This window comes from Natator depressus, chromosome 8 (assembly GCF_965152275.1).
Source record: "Natator depressus isolate rNatDep1 chromosome 8, rNatDep2.hap1, whole genome shotgun sequence".
Classification (NCBI taxonomy): Eukaryota; Metazoa; Chordata; order Testudines; family Cheloniidae; genus Natator; species Natator depressus.
In genome coordinates, this window is record NC_134241.1 from 9,333,856 (window position 1) to 9,358,805 (window position 24,950).

At 42.5% G+C, this 24,950-nt stretch overlaps 1 protein-coding gene across 5 annotated transcripts; it reads left to right on the forward strand.

Annotated features, from left to right (window-relative positions):
* Window positions 1–1,226: 1,226 nt before the first annotated feature.
* NME5 (NME/NM23 family member 5) lies at window positions 1,227–23,831 on the forward strand. Of its 5 annotated transcripts, none has more exons than XM_074960385.1 (7): window positions 1,228–1,391; window positions 1,818–1,942; window positions 4,401–4,567; window positions 11,026–11,231; window positions 11,485–11,585; window positions 12,930–13,022; window positions 23,782–23,831. In XM_074960385.1, exons 3-7 carry the CDS (start codon window positions 4,439–4,441, stop codon window positions 23,814–23,816), a joined length of 564 nt encoding a protein of 187 aa, XP_074816486.1. In that variant the 5' UTR covers window positions 1,228–1,391; window positions 1,818–1,942; window positions 4,401–4,438; the 3' UTR covers window positions 23,817–23,831. The 5 variants fall into 5 exon arrangements, with proteins under 5 accessions (XP_074816485.1, XP_074816486.1, XP_074816484.1 ...); XM_074960383.1 differs by lacking the exon at window positions 23,782–23,831 and adding an exon at window positions 14,986–15,142 and having other exon boundaries at window positions 1,870–1,942; window positions 12,930–13,048; XM_074960382.1 differs by lacking the exon at window positions 23,782–23,831 and adding an exon at window positions 14,986–15,141 and having other exon boundaries at window positions 12,930–13,048.
* The last annotated feature ends 1,119 nt before the right edge of the window (window positions 23,832–24,950 follow it).

Consider the following 24,950-nt stretch of genomic DNA (forward strand, 5'->3'; position numbering starts at 1 on the left):
AGAGGATACTGAATGTCTCACCATATTGACTAGTGCCTTATCATATGGACAAATATGCACAAAGGACCAGAAAAGAACAACCACTGAATTTATTTTCCTGTGATAAAACAAGATTGAATTAACTTCTTTGTAAAGTGAAGACTAATATTTTAGCTCACTCCACTGCTTACCTTCTCATTTGCTGTTTTTTAGACTAAACAGGAGTGAACCATTTGTTGTTTTCTATATCCTATAAATCAGAGATGGAAGAGACAGTTTCAGTCTTCGAGTCTTATCTCCCTGCCAGTGTATGATTTTTTTTCTGGTTGTACCCATCTTATTGTACACAGACTGTACCAGGGAAGGTGGAGATTATGGCAAAGGATGTTAGAAGGGTGGCAAGCCCTCTTCTCTTACAAAAAGTGCACTGGATAGGATTCTTCAGACTGGCCAAAATTTCCCTTCTCTACCCTCTATGTTGTGTGCCACCTGACTGCCATCCTTTTCCCCAGAGGTGGCTGCATTGCAGAGCTGCTGTAAATATTTAGGTTATTAACTAGGAAGTGCTCCACATGCGGAATTCTCATGGATTTTAGCCCGTCTGCGTTCAACTGCAATTCCAGGACCAGGTTTATGGTTAGTAGTAAAGCATTTGGGGATCCTTCCAGCTCAGAGGTGGTATATAAATAATTCATAGTATGTATGACCCGAGTGCAGAATTCAAATGAGCCAGCTTTCAAAACAGTGAGACATAAAACTTAAATCTCAATGACAAACACACACCGAAACCCTTTGTCACCAGACAGAGAGACCTAAACCGCCTCAAACCCACAAAGCCTCCGGAGTGTCTGGGTCTGACTGAGCAGGGGACATGGCCAGCTGGTCAGTGCTTGACATCCAGGCGGTGGTTAATTTATAATGAAAGAGGTGCCGGGGCTATGAAAACAGCCAAGCCTGCAGGTGCTGGGGCGCAGCCCTGGCATAAATTAAGCAGAACTCCGGCAGCTCCCCCGGTGCTTTTCGTAAGAGGGCGGCAGGGGTTTGTGGCAAATCCGGATTCCGCACGTCCACACGGGGCGGCTGGGAGCTCTTACCCAGAGAAAGGCGCAGGAAGGAAGAGCCACGCGCAAGCGGAGGGGGGGGGGGGGAAGGAGGGAGTCGCTCCCCACCAGCCCTGACGCGTTGCTATGGGAACAACCCGAGCGAGGACGTGCCTGGAGCGGCGGGCGCCGCAGTCCCCCAGACGCCGGCCCACGCTCTCCGCCCAGTCGGCCCCCGCCGCGCGCCGGGCCCCGAGGCACCGAACGCGCGCTTGGCACGGACCTCGGCCGGCCCCGTAGGGGGCGGCTCCTTCGGCGGCTGCCTCGGGTCTCTTAGCAACCGTAGGCGGGGCAGGAGCGGCCGGGCGGAAGGTGTGTGGGGGCCGAGGGCAGGGTGTGGGGTCGTGGCCCGCTCTACCCCCGGGCTCCCCAGGGGCGCTGACCCCATGGCGGGGGGGGGCTCACCCACCGTGGGTCTGCGGGCTTCCGTGCGGGGAGAGGGGCTCGCAGGGCCGGGGTAGCCTAGGGAGCGGGCTGGCTGCGGGGGCCAGCCAGCGATCCCCTGCCCTTGCCCGTGGGCAGCGCTGCACGACTGCCTGGGGGCACCCGGGGCAGATTCTGTCCCCCTCCCCCCAGGTTCAGAGCCGCAGGAGAGCGGGGTGGGTCCGTGGGTCGGTCTCGCGTGGCAGATCCCCAGCTCAGCCCTGAGGCCTGGATGTCACCGTGTCAGTAGGTTCCCATGCTGATGGGGGTCCGATCCGGCGTGTCTTGCACGCGCACAATTCCTGCTGACTGCAGGTGGAGCGCTAGAAGCTGCAGGATCGGGCCTTTTGTTTTACTTCTCTTCCAGTGACATGCCGGCGTTAAAGAAATGAAATGGTTTACAGTGAGAACCAGCTCTTTTCTACACGGATACCGCTCAGGTATCTCCCATGAATGAAGTATTCACCAGTTAAAATCCATTTTCAGGGAATAAGCCTCTCATTTCTCTCTGGTGGTTTGGTGGTGCCCATCCATGACACGTTAGCCAGGGCAAGTACTTCAGGTGTCCTGGATTGGACCCTAGGACAAGTGCTTGCATATATTTTTAGCTTATGAGCTCATTAATGGCCTGACATAGTACAGTACCATGCTCTTATGTTTAAATTAAGTGCTCAAGATAATATAATTTACTAATCAAAGTGAGAAAGACGTTGAAGTTTAGTTGGGCCAGATCAGAGTAAAAGGGTCCCAGCCCTCATTCAAGTAAATAGTGCCTTTGGCTTCAGTGGGACAATGTGAGTGGCTGTGGGTTGCAGGATTGAGCACTTTCTGCAGTCCTGCATCTCCCACAATTCTGCTCCGTCTGGGTGCTCCCCTCCATGCTGCAGTTTCCGAAGGCAGTTCAAAGCTGCGGCATAGCGTTTGCTGGCCACTCCTTTTTCTCCCACTTAACCAGAGGCACAGCAGTCAAGGAGCAGTTTGTTTTCTCTTCATCTTTTTTGTCTTTATTATTTTTTAACCATTTTCAGGCAATAGCGAGCTTTTTTTCTTTGTTCCAAACCTTATGCGTGGTTTAGGGTTTGTGCAGCATCAAGGCCACAGCTGTGGGGAGCCTCTGCAGCAGTACTTCCCTGCTGAGGTCCTCTGCCCTCTTTTATGTATGGCACAGCAGCTGTGCAAGTACCGGGCAAAGCACAAAAGGTGCTCAGTATGTGAGGGAGCTTCTCCAGGCTTGGCAGAGGGTATATTATGTCCAGCTTGCTGCCAGCCAGCCAACCCACAGGACTCTGAATTGGACAGGCATGTTGGGGCCCCTATTTCCCCCCCCCCAATAGCTATGACTCCACTGCAAAACTCACAGAGCAGAACAGGGAGAGGCTCTGAGGAGGAGGAGGAGGACTTTATCCAGATGACCCAGAGGAGGAGGTAAGTCTTGGAGTCACACAGTTAAGACCCTTGCAGGGCTACTGGTCCTCCTCCACAAGTCTTGAAATGGGTCTTAAGCGCCTTAGGAAGAGAAGCAGGGCTCATAACCAGCTCCTTCCCTCCCAATTAGAGCCAGGGAACTTTGACAATGAGACCCCATCCGCAGCTTGGGGGAGTGGGACACTGAAGGGAAGGACTCAGAGGGAGAAGTTTCTAGAGAGCTCTGGGCTGTGCACAAAGCAAGCTGCAAAAGATCGTGCTCTGATTACAGCCGGGCAGTAATACTCTTAAAGTAGACCAAAAAGTGAGAAAAGCCCTAAAGAACTAAAAAGGGAAAGAAAAAGTACAAAAAATCCGGAAGGTTTTTTTTCCCCCTGTGAAGTTTGAGGCCATGTGCAAAGAGGTTGTGATCACAATCCAGACCCATCCTAAGGATAAGCCTCAAAGCAAATACTGTTCCTCAAAATCTTCCCCCGAGGCAGCAATTCTCCTGTATTTCTCTTTTGAGGATCGATCAGGGAGGAATGGGAAAAACTTGATGCAGATAGCATATTAACAAGCCTGACCTTAGGTTCTGCAAGCTGCAAGAACCAAAGAATGCTCTTACTGAAGTCTCAGCAGGAATCAAGGCACACTCCACAAGATCTATAGCAGCGATTCTCAACCTGCAGGCTGCATGCAGCCCAATTAGCAACTAGCTGTGGCCCGGCTCAGCTCTGTGCCGAAGGGCCAGCCCACATGGTTCCTGGCTGCCTGGTGCAGTGGGGTCCGGGCTGCCCGGCCCCTTGGGGTCAGGGGTCTGGGGCTGCCCGGTGGCCCCACAAGCTTCAGGGTTTGGGGCAGCTGCCCGGCCCTGCAAGCTCTGGGGCAGCTGCCCAGCCCTGCAGGGTCAGGAGTCCGGGGCAGCCACGCAGCCCTGCAAGCTCTGGGGTCTGGGGCTGCCGCTCGGCTCCAGAACATCTGGCCAGCCTTGCATGACGGGGTACCGTGGTGGGCAGCCAGCTGGCCCCACACAGGGTCCTGGGTCGGGGTCAGGGCTAGGGCTGATGCTGTCCTGCCACCCAGCTTCTGCGGCCCAGGTAACACATTGTGGGCCACATATGCAGCCCACAATGATAAAGAAGTTGAGAGCCATATAGCAACTGATCTATAGCAACTTCATGGGCCAAACAAGCAAGTGCTTCCACTGTTGAGAGATGCAGAGCAGACACTTGGGCATCAGATAACACCTGTATCAGACTTTCTCTCTTCCTCATAGGCCTTCTTTGGCAGAAAGGTCTTGCAGGCGGTGGCCCAGTAATAGTATTGCTTTCTGAGCAACCTCTGTGGGTGTGGGGGATTCCTTTTCTATCTCCTATATATGAGTAAACTGTCAAATTTTAGAAAGGTAATATAACAAAAGATGCTGGTATGCAATTGCATGTTCAGCTAACAAGAAAGTAATGTAATTATAATAAAACACTGTGTTTTCAGTAAGGGAGAAGCACTGAAATTTTAATCTTGAAGCAAAGATGCAAGCGTTAATGCCTGAGCCTCAGATTTATGTAGAAAGAACTCTGGCCCTCATCAAACCAGATGTAATTGACAAAGAAGAAGAAATAGAAGATATAATTCTCAGATCAGGATTCACCATTGTTCAGGTAATATGCTTTACATAAAACAAGATTCTGCACGCTGTTGGTTTTGATTTGAAGTTTATTTATGACTGATAAGCAAGATGCAAACACCACCAATTTGGTTGACTTAAAGTACCCTTTCTACACACATGCACATCATATATCATTGGAAAGCTTATGTCTACTTTAAGATGAGGTATGATGTGGAGCTGTCACGTGGTACCATTACCATAGAAATGGGGATAAACAATAACATTAACATCATCCTGTTAAAATGGCCACTATGAAATATTTGCATTCGTTTCTGTTAGTCTAATGACTCTATGTATTATTTCAAGACCTAAAATTGGATTTCTTTGTGACATCAAAGAATCACGACAACAATCCAAAGGGTTCAACAAAATCTAATACATTTGTACTGGTATCATTGAAATGTAACAGCACTGGTGACATTTCTAGTCAACATCATTATCATCCATCTTGTTCATCATTGTGATCTCTGTCGAGAGGGCGTGGATTATCACAGTCTTCGTTACATAAGCAAGTACACCGTTCTGTGCAGGGAAGATTGTTCTGAGTACAGACGCCAATTATTATGCGGCGATCTCTTCTTTTACTGGCACAGATAAGATCTTGTATAAGCTCAGATGCCATTGAGCCCTTGAAGAATGCAAGAAGCAGTTCATCATCCACCTATTTCCATCCATATTGCAATGGTGATCCAATATCTGGTTTACCTATGTGTGAAGACATCCAAATCTGTGTTTGCAAAGATGCTCTTTTGACATGTTCTTCAAAACTGTCCTCACCTGGTGGGAGTTGGCCAGTGACTTGTCCTTTTTGATGACTAGATTGAGGTACAAACAACTCATGTCTCTGGGGGTCTCCTTTCCTTTCTTGCTCTGGTCATACAGCAGTGCTACCAGCTTCCTTGCTGTCCACCACTTTCTGCCAGTTTGACAAGATCTCTGAAGCAGTAAGCTCCCTTTGTTTTGGCAGTATTAGGTACAGATTTTTTTCGCCAATACCAAATAGGGATGACAGAGTCATATCCTGCTAATGTGTGTGCAGCAAGAAGGATGCTGCAGAAATCAGGAGTGAGTGCGTCACAAATTGCATGCACAGGTATGAAGCAGTGCTTGTCAGTGTGCTGGTAATGGTGCCTGTTTCAATCTACATGTTATCTTTGTGTTCCAGCAACGGCCAAAATATCTGTATCAGGTAACCTAATTACTATGGTTTCTTTGACGCCAAAAGATCCAAAAGCCATGTTGGTACATACATCATGCAGAAGCATCCTTGTATCCACTTTCTCTTCAGTACTGTACAAATCTTGAGCTTCTTCACGGACTTTGCTACTTCGCCATTGGAAAAGCCTCCAGCAAGGAGTGTTTTAGTTGGAGGTGCTCCTACACTCTCAGGTGCATTTTGAACCAGATGTTTACAGAGGAATTTTACAAGTGATTGCTTGTATGCCACATTTTGAAACTTTTTCCACCATCCACCAATCACCTGGTATTTCTTGCATCCAGTCTTAGATCCTGTCCTGGCTCTCTCTTTATGAAGTTTTCGCAGAGTTACAGTTGTCATATCCATATCAAAGGCTTCAGTTACAGAATCAGCTTTGTCAAATCCTTTTAGGACCTGCCTCAGGTACTCAGCAGCCAATTCACTGAATGTGTGGAATTTGTCTCCAGCCATCCCTTGTATGAAAACCATGTCATCTCTGATGTACACTGATTTCTTTGTTACATGCTCTTAGCTCATGGATTTCTTCAGCTTGAGTTTCCAGATGATGCCCTAATTAAGCTTAGTCTGTTCTTCTTAGAGTTCCATGAGCATGGAAGAAGGACATAGACTTAGGTCCTATTGGAATACTAAGAACACTTGCCATTGAAACATCATCTCTGCATCTTGCTAAGGACAGGGCTGTGCAGAAAAAAAATTCTGGACTGATAGCTGCTGTGATTCTCTCGCTCTCTCCCCCCCCCCCCCCCTTGTCAGGCTTACATTTGGTCTACGCCATTTCAGCATAGGTGCTGACTTCTGCTCCCGCCGGTGGGTGTTCAATCTCCCCACTGCCCCCGGCCCTGCCCTGACTCCGACCCTGCCCTGACTCCACCCCTGCCCTGCCCCCTCCTGCCCTGCCCCCATTCCAACCCCTTCCCCAAAGTCCCTGCCCCAACTCTGCCCCCTCCCTGCCCCTATTCTAACTCCTTCCCCAAATCCCCCGCCCTGCCTCTTTCCTGCCTCCTCCCCTGAGCGTGCCATGTTCCCGCTCCTCCCCCTCCCTCCAAGTTCACCGCCAAACAGCTGTTTGGCGGCGGCAAGGCAGCAAGCGCTGGGAGGTAGGTGGAGGATCGGCGACACGGCACGCTCAGGGGAGGAGGCAGAGGAGGAATGGGGCACGGGGTGGGGGGAGCTTGGCTGCCAGTGGCACCCACTAATTTTCCCCCGTGGATGCTCCAGTCCTGGAGCACCCATGGAGTCGGCACCTACGCATTTCAACTAATGTTTTGACGCCAGATTTCTTGACTGGGCTGAAGAGGCTATGTGTCTCAAGTACACTTCTTGCAAATCTCTCCATTTGTTCTCCACCAACATCTGCTATTTTCAGTAGAGAATCTTGTACATCTGTTACATGCAATCTAGTAGATATGTTGATAAGCATCTCTGAATGTGATTCAGGGTCAAATGAGTTTTTGTCATATTGTTGATGACATGGTTGGTGAGATCTGTCACATGCTCCTCATCCCTCTTCAGTACAGAAGCAAGGACTGTTTGTGGACTTTGTCTTCACTACTTCTTGTTAGGCCACTTCTTTCTCTCTTAGCTTTTGCATATTCATAATAAGTTGTGTATTGTCATCTCTAACACTAATACTAATCTGTGCATAAGTGTCACTGAATTCAAAAGCTAGTTTCTAGAATATTTCAAAGGCTAATACTGCATGCATAGGCAATTATAAATTAAAACTTTCTGTGAGGCAGACTAGATGCTATATTATATGTACAAAAGCTTACAAATGAAGAAACATCCCTTTAGGAATTCATATATTTATATCTACTCACTGTGCAGCACAAATTATGGGCACGTAATCTAGTGTTACTGGTGAACAGCCTTCAGTGTTAGACTGATCTGGTCAGCCAATTTCAACTGAAAAAATAGAAAACTATTATAATCACTTGTGACACTTTGACAATTAAGAATATGCAATGTGAAAATATTTCATGTTAATATATTGCAAAATGTTGATATTCGCTGTCTTTGCCAAATGCTAAACAGCTTAATCATTTCTGGGGGGGAAATTTGCCCATGCAAAACCAATACAAATCTTTTAATGCATTGTCATTTGGTAGCTGTGACCTATAAACACCACATTAAGGTGTTGAAATTAACTGAAACAGTAAAAACTATAGTCATAGTCATGTTGTTGTATTTCTAGAACTGTGCAAAAAATGACACTTCCTCATTTTGAGTACTATAGTTTCAGCTTTCCTACAAAAAGAAAAGGAGGACTTGTGGCACCTTAGAGACTAACCAATTTATTTGAGCATGAGCTTTCGTGAGCACGAAAGCTCATGCTCAAATAAATTGGTTAGTCTCTAAGGTGCCACAAGTCCTCCTTTTCTTTTTGCGAATACAGACTAACACGGCTGTTACTCTGAAAGCTTTCCTACAAGCTTATGACACCACTTGACAGCTCAACATCATGCTTCAGCTAAACACACATAAAATAAGCTTTCAAATGAGGTATGATGTGCAGGGGCGGGTACGTTAAATTAAAAAAATATGGGCCTTTTTGGAGAATTGCCTCATGCCTAAGAAAAGTGATTTCAAAAATAGCATCTTGCTGTTCCATAGTTATTGTCTCAGTGGGTTCTATAGACAATAGCATCCTGAGGTTCCGTATTTATTATATCTGGGAGTTCCATATAAAATGGCTTAGTTTACAAGGGGGGATGCTGGAACAATTTTTATGCTGATCATGAAAACTATAGAAACCATGTATTTGGTGTTTATTACTACTTCAAGCCCAGGGGTGCGGCAGTACCCCCAGCACTCATAGTTTCAGCACCACTGTTTACAAGTCAGAACAAGATTTTTCTAACTGCCAGCACTGTAAATAAAACATAGAATACTAATTGATTTTCAGATACTTTATATATCAACAGCCACCATCACCAGAAGGAAAGATTCTATTCGTACAAATGAGCTGGTAATTCTGCTGCTGCTGCAAGAGGTGGAACAGAATGCAGCTTCCATAGAAACATTGACTCTGCATTGCTGGCAGCAGGGAAAACATTGATTTTTGTCAATAAACTCTGTACCCGGGACTTTGACAACATAGAGGGAGCAGATACATGCAAATGTCAAGCAACAATTTAAAATTTTAAACTGAATCACTTTTCTAAGAATACAGCAGAACCCCACCAAGTCTTTTCTGCTGTGTGCATTTGCTAAGTTCATTGCAAGTCATTGATTTGCAATTGGTTTCCCAGTCACTGCAGTTTTTAAACTCTCTCTCATTATAGAACAAAAGCGAATTAGCCCTGTCACTTCAAGATGGAAGTGGAGGCACCACCTTCCCTTGCAGCCTCAGGAGCAGCTCTGATGTGAACCCGGAGCATTCTGAGCAGTGTTTATCTCTTTACTGCCACAGCTGCCAAACACCTGGCCCCTCAAGAGAGAGAGGAGAGAGTAGCTCAGGCTCTTCCATTGCCTGCTTCCCTGCCAGGCCATTGGAGGCCCAGTGGGAGTTGGAAAGAAGATTAACTGGCTGTGGCTGAGCCTAGAGAAATGTCTAGCAAGGATGTTCCGGGAGCTGTGGGGAGGGAGCTATAAGAGTTGGCAGTGCCACTTCTATACCAGCAGGAATTCACAGTAGCAGACTTGTAGGGTGCATTTGCTCCTTTTTCACTGCAGAAGAAGCAAAGTGGAGCAAAGATGTACCCCAAAGTATGGCTTGTGGTCCCTTGACCTCTGAATTAATATGTGCAGCTCTCAGGCTGTAAAGGTTGGGTATCACTGGCTTAAAGTAATTACTGTTCATTGGATTTTAGGAACTGGCCACTAGATGTCACCATTGTACAGCTGTGTTGAATTATTTTGTCTTTTAGAGGTGGCAGTTCAGAAACCTAAGTGGAGCAAGTTGAGCTGCTCAGAAACAGCTTGATAGACAAGTAAAACCCTTGTATTCATCTCAGTTGAAATGTTCCTTCTCAGCCCATTAAATTCCAGCTACTAAAATAGTAGGTGTCAAGTATAGTATATTTGCTATGGAATTGTATATGAAGCTTTAATGGAGTAAGGACTAGAAAACTTTACCTTCATTTTTTTTTCAAAATCATAATTTTCTGTATCATTTTTAGTACATCAGCAAAGTTCCCCCCCCAAAAAAACATTTTATTTGCTTTACATGTAATGTATCAAATTCACAAAGATAAAATCTGAGGCCTGGTAACATAGCGTGCTTAGAGCTTCCTGTGAGGTACCCAGTGATCTCAACATTAAAGTCAATAGTAACTGAAGGTGCTCCAGTGTCAGAGGGTTGGGCTCAAAGAGCACAAATTTTCCTTTAATTTCTTTTGCTTGCTTTCTTTAGTGAATGTTGTATGCTTACTCAGTCCCCACTAATAATCTGCCACTGATAATTGCCTTAATCCTTGCTATTTGCAAGCTAGTTAGTTATTCTGGAGAATATACAAATATATATACTTTGAATGAAAGATCGAACAGTTCCATAGGTAGTGGTCTAGGATGAAGAGAAGATTGCATAAAAGTGCAAAATAGTATTGCTGAGCTGAATAACTAAACCACAGACCACTGATAATGCATTCAGTTTCTTGTATACAGTCTAATTAGAATAATGCATTAGGTCAAACATCAATTTAAAAAATGCTATAGCATGTTTATGGTTAGAAAATTGACTAAAATGACATCTTGTGTGTATTCTGATTTGTGTCTGCTTACTTTCTGTCAGTAAATTAAGTTTTTACTGCTCTTTACTCCTGTAAGCACTGCAGAACCAATACAGCTGTGGGAGAGTGAGCTGGATTATTTTCCCAGTTGTACATCATCAACAGAAATTGACACTTCAATTTGTGGAATATTTATTATTACTTGAGACAGAAAGAAAGAATATAACTTGTCTTTCAGAGCCCAGTTGAGCTTGCAGGGTTGGCGGTCAGAAAAAATGTTTTACTTGTACGTTGCTCAGATTTTATGTGGAAGCTACCAAGACACAAACATGAGATCACAATACCATTTTGTCTCATTTCAGCACGTTCTAAAGAAGACATAATGGCTGCTGATAAATAGCTTAATGTAGGAAATTGGAGAGTTATAATTCATTACAAGTGCTGGAAAATATAAATTATGCAATATAGCATTTTTATGTAAATCTTGGTGGTGTTCATCCATGAATAATACAATATATGCTTAAAATAGAAGCTTACTTTTTCCTTTTCTTTGTTTTTTAGAAGCGAAAGCTCCAACTAAGCCCAGAGCAATGCAGCAACTTTTATGCAGATCAATATGGCAAAATGTTTTTTCCTAACTTAACAGCATATATGAGTTCTGGGCCTTTAGTTGCTATGGTTCTTGCCAGACATCATGCTATCGCATACTGGAAAGAGTTGATTGGACCATCAAATAGCATAAGAGCTAAGGAAACGCACCCTGACAGGTAACTTACTGAAGAATAGATTTAGGGTCAAATTCTAGCCTCGTTGAAGTGAAGGGTTGACTTCACTAGGGTGAGGATTTCACCCTTACTGTAGAGAATTAATAAAGGTTTGGGCCAACCTTTTTCATTTTGAAATTATGGCACAAAAAAGAAACAAAAGATTTTGTTAACTGGAAAGATTTTGTTAATTGGACCTCATTTATTGCAATCTGAGTGAGAAAGCCATCCGAACACTTTTCTCTGTTGCTTTTAGTTTAAGAGCAATCTATGGAACAGATGATCTGAGGAATGCAGTTCATGGCAGTATCAGATTTTCCTCAGCAGAAAGAGAAATTCAGTTCATGTTTCCTGAAGGTACAGAGTTAGCATTTATTTGCCTGTAAACTGCAAGTCGTCTTTAGGAGTGTATGGCTCCTGCCCTATTCCTACCTGTCTGTAGCCAAACATTCAGTATAGAACATAGGCTCGTAAAGGAGGGTTGAAAAATGTTTTAGAACAGTTTGGTCCCATTTTCATTGACTAACTAAACTATGGCTGAGCTGCTATGCCATGTGGAGCAGAAAATAGCAAAATCTATTTGAAGAGCTACCCAAATCACAGTGGTTGGGAATTAATTTCCCTTCTGCCCCACAGATACTGCAAATGCCCCTCTATGACATTTGAATTGGGGCAGGCAAATTCAGGGAATGGGAGGAACCGTGGAGCTACTTCATATCAGCATGTTTCACTGGGAGCAGAGCGGCTTTCCAAGTGAAAATCTGCCCTGGAGTTACTGTTGATCTGAAATGGTTGAATTCCCTCTTCTGAGACTGGGGTAGGGGATTCATGCTCATCCACTGGTGGAGGGTCACATGGCAGTACAGTTCAGGAGCCAAGTTCCAATTGGCGTGGACAAAGGCACCTGTGAGCTGTGGGACAGAGCCCTTTGCTTGTTCCATATGTTAAGGGGAAGGATGATACAATCCTCAAAGGAGTGATTCTAAGCAAAATCTGTGATTAGATACTCATGGAGTTTCCTATCCACTACACCAGAAAACCAAATAGGAGTAGCATGTGGTCCTGAGTTTAAAACCATTTTAGTTGGAACTATGTTTAAACAGAATTCAAACCACTTGAAAACCTGTCTCAAATCCTGTCGCAGGTCTTTCTTTAGTATGAATGTTAGTCTTTCTTCCCCTGGAGATCATGCATTTTCCCTCTTCAGAATCCCATGTAAACCATTCTATCTCTGTCCCTTGCCCCACAATAAAAATGCAATATCTGATATAGGTCCTCCAGGGTGACAAGCCAGCTCCACAGCGGTAGTGGGGCACTGAAGAAGTAGCCCCCAATGGGCTCTCCTTTGCCCAATAAATATCCAGTGAAGTGGGTGGGTCCTAAATTTGTCTTATTTCTTCCTCTCCCCCAATCATCTATAAGGGTGCTTTTTTTCCCCTGGACCAACCACTGCCAGTGTATGATCACCAAGATACAATATCCAGGAGCTCCATCCATCTTAGAATTGCTTTGGGGGCAACACACCTCAGTAGCACTGTGTCATGGTGTATGGCTTGCAGAGAAGCCATACAAAGGGTTAAGTATTATCAGTTACAAGGAAAATATAACCACGGTATATTAAACATTTGAAGGAAAGTAATTTTTTAACATTATAAGCAAATTGCTTTGCAATAATTCAACGCACATGGCTATTCTTTCCAGTGATTATTGAGCCAATTCCAGTTGGACAAGCTGCAAAGGATTACCTGAACCTCTATGTCAATCCTACACTACTAGCTGGGCTCACCGAGCTTTGTAAGCAGAAACCAGCAGATCCATTGGTTTGTACTCTGTCGTACAAAATTCTTCCCTTGTATTATGTTTGCTTTATGGTGATGTTCATGGCTCCTGATAATATTTCACGGAAAGCTGCTTTACCTCCCTTTGTAGAAATCAAGGGCCAGCTAAGGTACACTGATGTCAAATATCTGCCTCTCTACCTAATTTAGCTGGGAGAAACCAGTACTGGGTACCAGTGGGCATGAGTAAGATTAAATGCTTTGTGACAGTTTGCTAATGCAGTGAAGCTTTGGCAGCTTTTTAGACAAAAAAAAATTATATATATATATATGCATGCAGGATCCCTCAAAAAAGATTTCTGTATTTTAACTTCTGCTATATGTGCTACGATTAGTAATATCAAATTAACTGCTTATCTTAGGTTGGGACTCTCTTGGTCATGTGATCACGTTCACCCTAGTTAACATAAACTTTGACCCCTGAGTAGTTCTCCAGTGAAACCATCTACAGGTGTCCAACTGTTTTCTTATGACCCCTTTCCAGTCATCTATACTGCTGCAATGAATTCGGTATAAAGGCCCACGTCACTGACTAAACCTCTTGACCTTCTGTCATCATTAATCTCCTTAAATAAGCGTCTTATCCAAAGCCCATTGAAGTGAATAGAAAGACTCCCATATGACTGTATGAACGTTGGTGCAGGACATAAAAACTTTAATTTTCTCCGAAGCTGAAAAATTTAGAAGTCTTCCTTGCCACTTAACTATGCTAACTTTTTACTCTTACATCATCTTGTCTGTACATTTGCTATCACTGTTCTCTTTGCCTTGACTCACTCTCTGCTGAAATACATATTCTTATTGTTTTAATCATTTCTCTAAAATGCAGTAACCTATAACCTCTTCCTCCCAGTTGCACCACTTTTTGTCACTGTGTATGAATTCAACTGTTTTGTGTTTAGTGTTCAGATCTGCTCAATGCCCTAGTCCCTTAGATTCTTCCCTGTAACCTCCTAGGATTATTTTATTTAAAGTCTACCTCTCTGTAACCCTTGACAAAGCATTGTGTTCATATCTGATACTAATCCCTGCTTCCATTTCCCTTCTACTACTCTATCAGTTCTCCTCTCCCTTCACAGTACTGTAAGCAGTTTACTAGTACTTAACACTTGACATCCACTAATTAGTGTTCAACAGCCCTATGAAGTATGCAAGTATGTGTGATAAACTCCATTTTACAAATGGAGAAATCAAGGCAGAGAGGGTAAGTAATTTGCCTAAGGCCAGAGTGAGTCATTAGCAAATGGAATTAGAACTCAGGCATTCCTGCCTTTCACATCTGTGCTTAGATACCATTACAGTTTGCTAGAAAATTTACACAATGTGTTGGGTTTTCAAAAAGTACCAGAACATCACATTTGTTGACTTCTCAAGGGGTCCATTTCCTGCCTGTAAGGGTTACTGTAAGGTACTCAAACATGATTGCGGTGTGGAAAGTTGTAACACTGACTTTGTATGAAGGGCTCAATGTGTTGAAGTAGCTGGCAGTGTTGATAGAACTGACATAATTTAATAATACTTTTCTGTAAGCATTTGAGTGCATATTCTATTTTCAAAATAGAATCCTCATACTTTTTATTTGTACTGAGGTAGGGCTAAAATGCCCCTGTGCAAACACTTATATAGAGAAAGTCCCTGACATGAAAAGTCTAAAATTCATTTTAAGCAGCTCAAGACTGAAGAGCAATATGTAGTATGAATAGATTAAAAAGGCAAACTTGGTAAATAGAGTTTATGGCTTACTATAAACAGGGCTGTACAGTTTTGCATACTTTAATAGTGTCTCAAACAAAGGGTGTCTTTAGTAGTGTCTGTATCAAGATAGTGTCTTTAATAAAAAGGGTTAGTTTTTATGGGAGTGAAATGGTTTTTCATGTTTTCTTTATATAGTTATAGAAGATGTTCTTTTCATCCTGTAGATTTGGTTTGCTGATTGGTTGATAGAACATAATCCCAATAAACCTAGGCTACAGCAGTGGATGACTGTGGAAGAACCTTAAGGATGAAAGTCCAGTGGAGATTTTTTTAAACACTATCAACTTAAGATGCTTATTAGTATCATTTTAAGTGTATTTGTGATTAATATTACGTGAAATAAATGTTAGTGTTATAACCAACTACAAATTGACTAGTAATCATTGGATAAGTTGAATTATTAGTAATTATTTGTTTTAGGATCTATTCCCATTAAATTAATAAACATAGAATCACATGCTGCAACTTATTGTGCTGGGTGATAAATGACATCATACTTTTAGTGACATTTTCCCTCTCTGCCTTGGTTTAACCTACCCATAGAGAACCAAGTTCTTATTTACACCGCTGTACATCCAAAGTAATTCAGTTGTTTCTAATGAGTTACTTATGTGGCTGTTTCCAAAAGACACTTTTGACCTGTACTTTGTGAAATCAGGTCTTGCTTACAGCATCTGCTTATACTTCAACATAATGTAAAGTGACTAGATGCACTCCAAGAACCATGTATGCATGCCTGCAATTTCAGCACAGTGGTTTGATCAGCAATGACAAGTGGCAAAATTATTTTGAAATAATCTGATTCATTTGTGTCTGGGTTTCTAGTCAAGATACTCTTTGGAGGAAAAAGAAAAGGAGGACTTGTGGCACCTTAGAGACTAACAAATTTATTTGAGCATATTTCATCGGATGAAGTGAGCTGTAGCTCACGAAAGCTTGTGCTCAAATAAATTTGTTAGTCTCTAAGGTGCCACAAGTCCTCCTTTTCTTTTTGCGGATACAGACTAACACGGCTGCTACTCTGAAACCTGTCATCATGCTTTGGAGGAAAGAAGTTCAAGGCAGATTTCAGTAACTGGCAGCTAATGGCACAGCCGTTACAAATGAAAATCCTAAGATTTCTAATTAAAAGCCACAGGTAGGTGTATTTCTGATAGAGATCCATAGTTTATTCCATCTCCAGTTTTTGTTGCAGCATGTTCTAGTAGGAAGAAGCGTTAAAATTTAATCTTACCTTTAGTGAGAAAGTTCTTGAATTGCTTTACCTTAGTTATGTTAAAGGTATACCTTGAGTTCTGATTTTTCCATATTATCTCTATATTTTTACAGTAAAATTAATTTATTCTACAGCTAGGGAGTTTTACCAAGAATGGGATATGAACCACACAGTTCAAAGTGTGACAGGCCGATTCTCCTCCTCTACTGCCTTTACTCAAGGAAGGAAGCTGATTTAGAATATTGTAGTCGCACCTTTTCCTTTAGGCTTTCTATACAAGCACTCCATCAGTTCATAGTTTGCCTGGCTGGCATGGATTGAACATAACAGTTCTGAAACTTTTTTGCAATTCTGCTATGCTTGATCCATACCAGCCAGATGAGCAATGTTACATACGGCTTTAGTGCTCCCATGGCAGGAGGGGGCTTTTTTTGAATAAAAAATGAGTTGTCCACGTTCACAGAATATTGCATCAAGATAAGATGCCCTCCTGTTAGGTATTTTCTTCTATCTACTGGAGTAGCAAGATTAATTTTCAAATATCTGAACTTTGATATGTTGTGGACATACTAGAACAGTGTGACTATTTAACACAGGCCACTTGTTCTTCTCTCCACCTTTCACTGGAGAATACTGCAGTCATGCCAACTAAAAGCTTTCAGAAACCACAAGTCAGGCCCAAAAAATCATGAGAGGGGCTTAAAAATAGATAATATTTTTTTAAAAATGGGTGCCTTTTACTTGTCTTTTGAGTCTTTAGGGGGTCACATTTTCAAGCTTTTCTCTACAACCATGGGGATCTAGAAATTAACTTTTTTTTTTTTTTAATGAAAGCTGAGTTTCTCCCGTAATCCTATGACTCCAGGATCTGGGACTTTAAGAAGAAAACCAAATATCATGAGAGTTAACAATACCAGTATAAATAAGTCGATTTTTTCCCCCCTGGTTTCTTAGTGTAGCCACGAAACTGAAAAATCAGTAATTCACACAGCTCTATATAGGAGTCCTACTCTTTAAGGTTTGAAGCAGCTGATGGTGCTAATTTTTTATAACCCTAGCAAGAAATAAGATGCTTCAGTCATTCAAGGATTTGTTTATTATGGATATATCATTTCAGTTTTTCTTTTCTGAGCTTTCAGATGCTTCTTCAGTCCAATAATGGCAAATGTTAGTGCCAACTCCTTCTGTAATGACTAGCATGCACTCCCATTTTTCTAAGATATAACTGATCCCTTGGGAGTTTGTGGAAGGAAAGACCAATAGAGGTTAGATACTTGTTCTGAGGCAAGAGTCCATAGGTTATTCACTGGATTGGACATTGCTGAGCAACAGCTCTTTCTTAGCTTGCTTCAGTGCTGCTGAAAGGTAGGGTTACCATATTTCAGGTTCCCAAAAAGAGAACACTGCTGGGGGCGGGGAGGAGAGAAGCAGGAGGGGGAGCCCAGTTGGGGTGCTGGAGGGGGTACCAGAAGTGGGAGTACTCAATGGAGGTGGGGGGGAAATGTGGCTCCCCATCACGGTGGCAGGGTAGCTGGCACAAGCCCAGGACGCAGTGACAGCCATAAGTCAGCGACTCCCTGTGGAACCCCCTCCCCAGGGCTGGGAGATGGAGCCTGGGTGGGCGGGATCCAGGAGATGTGGCTTGCAGGGGAATGAACCAATCAGCTGCCGATGTAGGGGAGCGACCAATCAGGAAGTGGACCAATCAGGGTTCTTTCTGAACTGCAGCTTGTATGCTCTACAAAAACCTAGGACATTTCCTGTTATTTTTAAAATCCTCCCCAAACAGAAATGAAACTCAAAATAGAGGCTTTGTCTGGGAAAATTCAGATGTATGGTAACCTACAAAGCAGAAGTTACCAATTTCTACTCCTGGATGGCTCACTGTCACATTGTGCGCTGTCTCTTTAAGGGCAGGGCTGGGTCTAGCACATGCAGGTTCCAAGTACCAGCCTCTTAAAGACTGGTTTTCTGGAAATTGTAGTCCTTGGAAGGTCATGTGACTGCAGATTGGAAGCGAGTCCGGCTTGGAGAAAATGTCAAGCTATATAAAAGCTGCCTTTGGCTCAGAATAGTGAGAAACTCAGAAAGAGTAGGGAGAACCTGGCAAACTCTAAGATGGCCCAAAGAAGAAGACTGGGAGAAGGCCTAGGAGACTTAAAAGCAAGGTGTCCTAGCATGTGGCCCTGGGAAACCGTACAGTCTGGAGTTTGAGGACAGACATCTGACCAGTGTTTTCAAGTTCCAAGGCTGGATCCTGGAGTAATGGAAGGGCCAAAGCTCTCCACAGTGCCACCTAGTAGTGCAAATATCTCTACAACCAAGGGGGCAGGATGTGGAAAAGAAGTTGGGAGTCCTAGGAGGTAAGATATTGTTACACCTTGGAGAGGTGAGAAGATGGACAGACCTTCAAAGGAGGACTGTGACCCAGCAAAAGGGAAAGGTTCGAAGGACTTTGCAGTTTCATTTGGATTTTGACTTAGATTTTTATTTGCGCCAGATTCTTATTCGTTTGGTGGGTGGGGTAAGCACCAAATCACCAACTCGCTGAAGCCCAGCTACCCGAAGTTGAGAGGAAGCTAAGGCATGACTATAACCTGACATTGGAGAGCTGAACTAATCCTCGTACATACCCCATGTAGAGTCTGGTGATACATATATCTTTCTATATTAACTCAAAATAGTTACACTACCTGTTTAGATTTATTTCTCTACCTACATGCAGGAATACAGCTCAGGAAGCCTAGATCTATAAAACAAGGAGTTTAACCTCTTACATTTAGACATTTTTCAACAAAAATTAAACTGGATTTCTTGCAGGAGGATGATACAATCTGTTTCCTACCACATAGCATGAAGGCTATTCTTGGAACTGCAGATCCAGCAAGATTGGAGTGCATGGCTGCTCATCAGCCCACCTTGGCTGATAAGTGATTTCTTATCTTTAAGAATAGCCTATGTAGACTACAGTGAGCCTTGAACATGCCCTCTAAGATGGCAACAACTTCAAGCAAAGCCTCTTCCCTACTTGCTTTTATATCAACCAGTGTAGGAGGCAGAGATCATAGCCTTCTGAGTGAACTAAGTTCCACAGATGGAGTCATTACTCAAAGCTTATGACTTTACTTCAGCATCTGTGAGGAAAGGAGAGAATTAGATGGGTATTTGCTAACCCATATTTCTCACCTAAGACTAGAGGAGAAATTTAATTCTTAGGACCATTTAGTAGCACCTTCTTCCCCCCAATAAAGTAGCTACTAATCTTGCATACCCTCTAGGGACTAGAGGCCTAAGCAGGTCATCACATTGTTAATGAACTGATTAAACTGACAGATATGACAGGAGCAGAGTAAGCAAACCAAATTACTTTTCCGTCTTACATTTGAACAGCTGATCCTATCTAGAGGCAGACACAGGAGGCTTTATTGAACTTGCTTAACCAGAGCAGTCAGGTTAAGATAAGTCATCTCACTCTGGAGGATAAACTGCAGTTTTCCATGACCATTCCCAGCAATCGAGTGTCCTCTGGAAATTCCAAGCCCTTGAATCTCCACTTCCTCTGAGCTTTCTATTGTAAAACATGAGCAGAAAACATGTTGGATGTTTTCTTTTGGGAAAAAAAACAAACTCTTGGCACATCCTAAGAGCAGAAGCAAACAATTTTTATTGTTTTTCCTTTGTAGTTCACTTTTAGGTGACATGTCCAAGGTTACACAGTAAGTGGCAACTCTGGCAACAGAAGCTCAATCTCGTCTACTAACTTATTAAAGTGAAGGCTTGAATGACAAGGACAATACAGAGCAGGGGGAAATTAACCACAAAGATTTTTCCTTTCTATGCCATTTTCCATTACTTGCTATGTTGTGTTTTAATAAAATGCACTTGGCTCTCAAACTGAGGTAGCAATGTCATATGTAAGGACTGGAGCATAGCAGGAAATAGGTAGTTGATTCGAGGTAAAGGTTCGTGCACTTCTCTGTTTCAGCAAGGCCCACCATTGCCTCGGGTAGCCCAGAAAGCTCTCAACTTGAGATCCCTTCGCTGGGGGCTTGGTGTGTCAGCAACATGATTGATACGGAGTCTCCTAGAGAGGATGCCTGCCAAATTCTTGTGTTATTACCTCCTGCTCTTAGCTCAGGGGAGAGCCTTTTGTTGGTCTTCCCAACCAGAGGTGAGGCATTGTTACAGACAAATGGGCAAATGATACTCTAATGATAACACTGAAGGACCAAGAATTCTCTTCAGTTTTACTTCACAGGCATGTTTCACAGATGAAGAGAGGTGATGCTATTGTATGAAATAGTTTGCATGACCTGTTAGAAAGATATGTTTACATAGTCTTGTCCTGTGTTCTATTTCCCTCCTCAAATTATCTTAAAATGTGCCCGAACCATAGCTAGCGATGGAGAAAACTGGTTTGCTCACCCTTAGCTTACCGTGTGACACTACTCTGAAACCTGACAGTAAAAATGGGTATGACTTTTATTGTCTCTCTCTGACTCCATATCAGATTTGCTTGATTTAAGGGTTTTTTTCCTGTTTATCTTCTTTTCAAAAATCAACCTCACATTTGAAACCTGAGGTGGGAGTTGTATTTTTTTTTTAATTCCTTACATATAATCAGAAATAAACATTCTGCAGAGGAAACTTGGGCTCAGATTGTGAACCCCTTACTCTCATGGGTGAGCAGTTGCTCACATGAGGCAAACTCTTGAAGTGGAATTTGTGTGTGCTAAGGCCTAATTTAGCTTTAAATTCTTTTGACTTTGGAAAAGGATTTTCCAAACTACCCATCCTTCTTTGCAATCACATTTATAGTCAATGCCTAAACTGTCATTTCCTTAGTAAGGAGACAGTTATGTTCTGTGGCATTTCCAGAACCTGTACTGATTGTCAGGTTGGGAAATTCTGCACTTCCAAAAGCAGCTTCTTATTGCTATACTGGCCGGTGTTTCTTATCTCCTTTAGGAGTTGTAAAAGCCTTTTCTTACTGGGTGGCATTTCTGTTACAGCATGAATGACAGCAGTGTTTTGAATGTATTTAGTTTCTGTGTTAGGCCTCTTCTCTTCTTTCTATGTGAGAAGATTCCCAGGAGTTTTTAACATACGCATGTGGATAAATCTCCTCCGTGCACCATAAAGTCATTTGCCGTAGGCCAATGGAAAGCAGTCATTACTGACTGATGTTTAAGCTTCTAAAATTAACACAGCCCCGCAATTGCAGTTACTTATTTTTATAATCTGTAATTTAGCAAATGAGCTGTGAAAAGTCTTAGGCATGGCAAAGGCTGCTTTAAAAGCATTGAGCCCAACTATGCTTTCAGTTGTACTAGTATAAATCCAGAAGAGTGACTCCATAGTCTGCATTCACAAGGAAAAATGAAAATCTGTGCAGCTGTGAGATCTGCTCAGCTGATTTATTGTGTACCTGAAGTGCATAGTCTGTCTGTAGGGAAGGTATAGAGAACCTTCAATTCCCACTGAAATCAATGCGAGTTGTGCCTGATTACTCCAATGCTGATCTTGGCCAATGTGCAACAACACCTTCTTATGGCAAGCAGCACTTTGATAGAAGTACTAAGCCCAGTCAGTGGTAGTTTTGCCCCTGCAAGGAAAGTTTGATCAGGCCCACTCAGTTTAAGACCAGTTTCCTCTTTCCTTGCCCTCCACAGGTCTGGTAAGCACTGAAATCATTCTTTGTCAACTTATCACTTCCAAGTGAACCATCCCATTAGGGCGTTTCAGGATACATTTTTCTCCAGGGGCCTCCCATGCAAATATATGGAATTGAGTTTTGACCATGACTCTCTTTGTTTTGCAAACTTCTCTTGTAAACAAGACACCATGCTGGCTTGCCTGAATAGCACCATCAACTCAATTCAATAGGAGCAACAAAGGCTTAGGAAATGAAATCCCCATTCAATTTCCTATTCATGTAAATGATAGCTTATCATACTGATTATTAGGTTCATGCATTTAAGATCAGCCTGATGGTTTTAAAGTCTTTTATTGCTTTTTTATGAACTGCAATAAAACATATTGCCCCACCTGAGCAGAGTGCGTCTGCATTGAATAAATGTTAACTGAGTGCTACAAAAGCTGCAAACCCATCATTACATACAGCAAAGAATGTCACTGAACTACAAAGCCAACCTGAATCCCCTTCTTTGCCGTTTCAATTGCTAGTTCACTTCTGCAAAATATCTTTTTTAAATGACAACAGATCCTCTGAACTATCAATCGTCTTATTTGCAAACATTGTATTTTTAAAATACATCCCTCCAGTGAAAAGCACCAGCTTGTAATCAAAGGACAATAAGCACTAAATATTTGACCTGGCCCAATTTAACCTCTATTGAATTCATTGGGAATCTTTCTGTTTTCTTTGAGCTGGATTTGATCCCTAACTGCTAGAGCAGAACAGTGCATGTCAAGGCTACTAGATTTTAATTCTGCCTCTGCCACTGAATCTGTGTGACCAGTGCCTCAACTTCCCTATCTGTAACATAGATGAGTAATTATCCACTTCCCATCCAAGCAACAATGGAATTGCAAGGCTAAATGGTTCTGTTTTCAAAGAGATGGGTCTAATGCACAGGCACCTGTTGCATGTACTAAACTTTGGAGTGGAAATTTGGGTAATTGTGGAGGGAAATGGGAAGTGCATATGCAGTAACCTGATCTGCACATGCAAGTACCTACTTGTGTACAGAAGTGCTGAGTTTCACACCTGTATTTTGCATAGTTTACTAATTGCTCAAGGCCTTGATAATTTGGTCATCGGTGTTTGTAAATGTTTTGCTATAATGGCCATCATCCAAATAGAGAATACATGAATATGAAGTGGTATCAGGATTTTCTTAGTGTAAACTTGGGATCACTCTTTACTCACCAGTACAAAGGTATTAGTGAGTCATGCTGGGTATCCCAAATTAGTGCCCACAAAACCAGGTTATATTGGCCAGTTTACTTTAGTCCAACAAAGGCTTATTTTTAACAGTAAAGTTTATGGAACTGAAAGCTTATAGAGTCAGTAAATTGCACATCTGGCTTGATTTTGTAATCCGTTCTGAAAGTAAATGAATAGAATGTTATTTTGCAATCACTATCTTCTTCCCAATGCATTACTTTAACAACTGAAAGAGGAAGAAATCTAATCTTTGAGGTGGACAGAGAGTGACAAACTGCTACAGTAAGTAAAAAAAGTCATAAGAAAAGCATTTGTATGGTACCAGTGTGTGTGTGTGAGCATGATATACACAACCAGGGATTCCATTTCTGCAAACAAATACTGCTAAGTGTATTTCTCACTTACAGATGTCTCCTGTCCATGTTAAAATATGAGGCTTACAGAACAACTTGTCAGTGGTATAAACTAGCTCCAGTGAGTTCAGTAGGGCAATGCTGATGTACACCAGCTGAGGATTCATAGATTCCAAGGCCAGAAGGGGCCATTGTGACCATCTAGTCTGATGTCCTGTATAACAAAGGCCACAGACTTCCTCAAAATAATTCCTAGAGTAGAACTTTTAGAAAAACATCCAAATCTTGATTTAAAAATTGTCAGTGATAAGTTGTTCCAATGGTTAATTATTCTCACAGTTAAAAATGTCCACCTTATTTCCACTCTCAATTTGTCTAGCTTCAACTTCCAGCCATTGCATTGTATTCTATCAACTACATGTTGTATATACTAGCTGCATCCCCAGCTACCTCTTAGTTTTCCTTTCTCTGTTCCTTTTAGTTGCAGCCAATAAGAACTCAGAAGAAGGGATCTAAATGTGAAAGCATAATACAAATGAATAACCCTTGGAAATTATCAGATTCTTTCTCCGCTTGAAAAGCTCAGAACGCACTTCAGTCCAATAGAGGTGTCCTGCCACAGCTACATAAGCAAAAACCATTCAAATCCTGCTGCTGGGGACTCTTTCACTGTGGATCTTCTGATGGGGTGATGAAGTAAAAAGGACAGGTAGAGAGAAGGCAAAATGGGAAGATCAAGGAATATGTTTTTCCATTCTGGTCAAAATGGGCTGTAAGTAATATATCCATATTCTGCTTTCACCTCAGTTTGGCTTTTAGCCTGCCTCCTCCTCTGTTCCCACCAACCACTTAACTCAAACATTTACCTAGGCCTCCACCCTGAAAACACTTATGTACCTGAGTAGCCACATTCAACTAGCCCAACTCAGTGTGAATACTTGCGAAAGTTGCATGTTTAAGTGTTCGCAGCTCTCACCTGGGCAGCTTGGGAGATGTCAAACAGGCTTGGGGGGAAACTGAACTTCCCAGCTGATTGTGCTCCAGTTGCTGTTGTCTGGGTACACACAGTAAACAAACAGCTCCTCCTTCACCATGAGACATGAATGGAAAGGCTATTCGCTAGGGATGGGTGAACCAGTGTGGGATAAGCGTATTGTGCAATCCATGTTTAGAATATAATATCAGAGGTGTGCTCTTTTATAGTTTATAGATTTACTGTATGCATACAGAAAATATTGAGCTAGATCCTCAGCTTGTGTAAATTCGTCTAGCTCCATTGAGGTCAATGGAGTTATACTGATTTGTACCAGCTGGGTTTCTGGCCAGCTGTCTCGATACAGAGTCAAATTCCCTGGCGGTGTAAAGCTTCTGGAGCTGCATTAATTTACACCAGCAGAGAACGGGGCCCATATTTATCCATCATAATATATAGCTTACTAGTGAGAAATTGCCTTTCAGATTTCTGTACTATATTAATTAGCTGTTTTGTTACAGACTCTGCTCCTTAGTTACAACTAACAAAGTTTGAACATAAAAAGATCAAAATCACTATCATTTGCATCTGCAACTCATTTGTCCATGCGAAATAAGACTAGTGGGTTTTGCACAAGTAAAATCTGTCATTTGTGCCAAAAATGCAACATGCAAGAG

Excerpts from the sequence above, each read along its gene's own strand:
- NME5 (XM_074960384.1), top strand. The coding sequence starts at position 4,439 with ATGCAAGCGTTAATGCCTGAGCCTCAGATTTATGTAGAAAGAACTCTG. Across the intron at positions 11,232-11,484 it reads AAGGAAACGCACCCTGACAG|TTTAAGAGCAATCTATGGAA; the intron begins GTAACTTACTGA and ends TGTTGCTTTTAG. Across the intron at positions 11,586-12,929 it reads TCAGTTCATGTTTCCTGAAG|TGATTATTGAGCCAATTCCA; the intron begins GTACAGAGTTAG and ends TATTCTTTCCAG.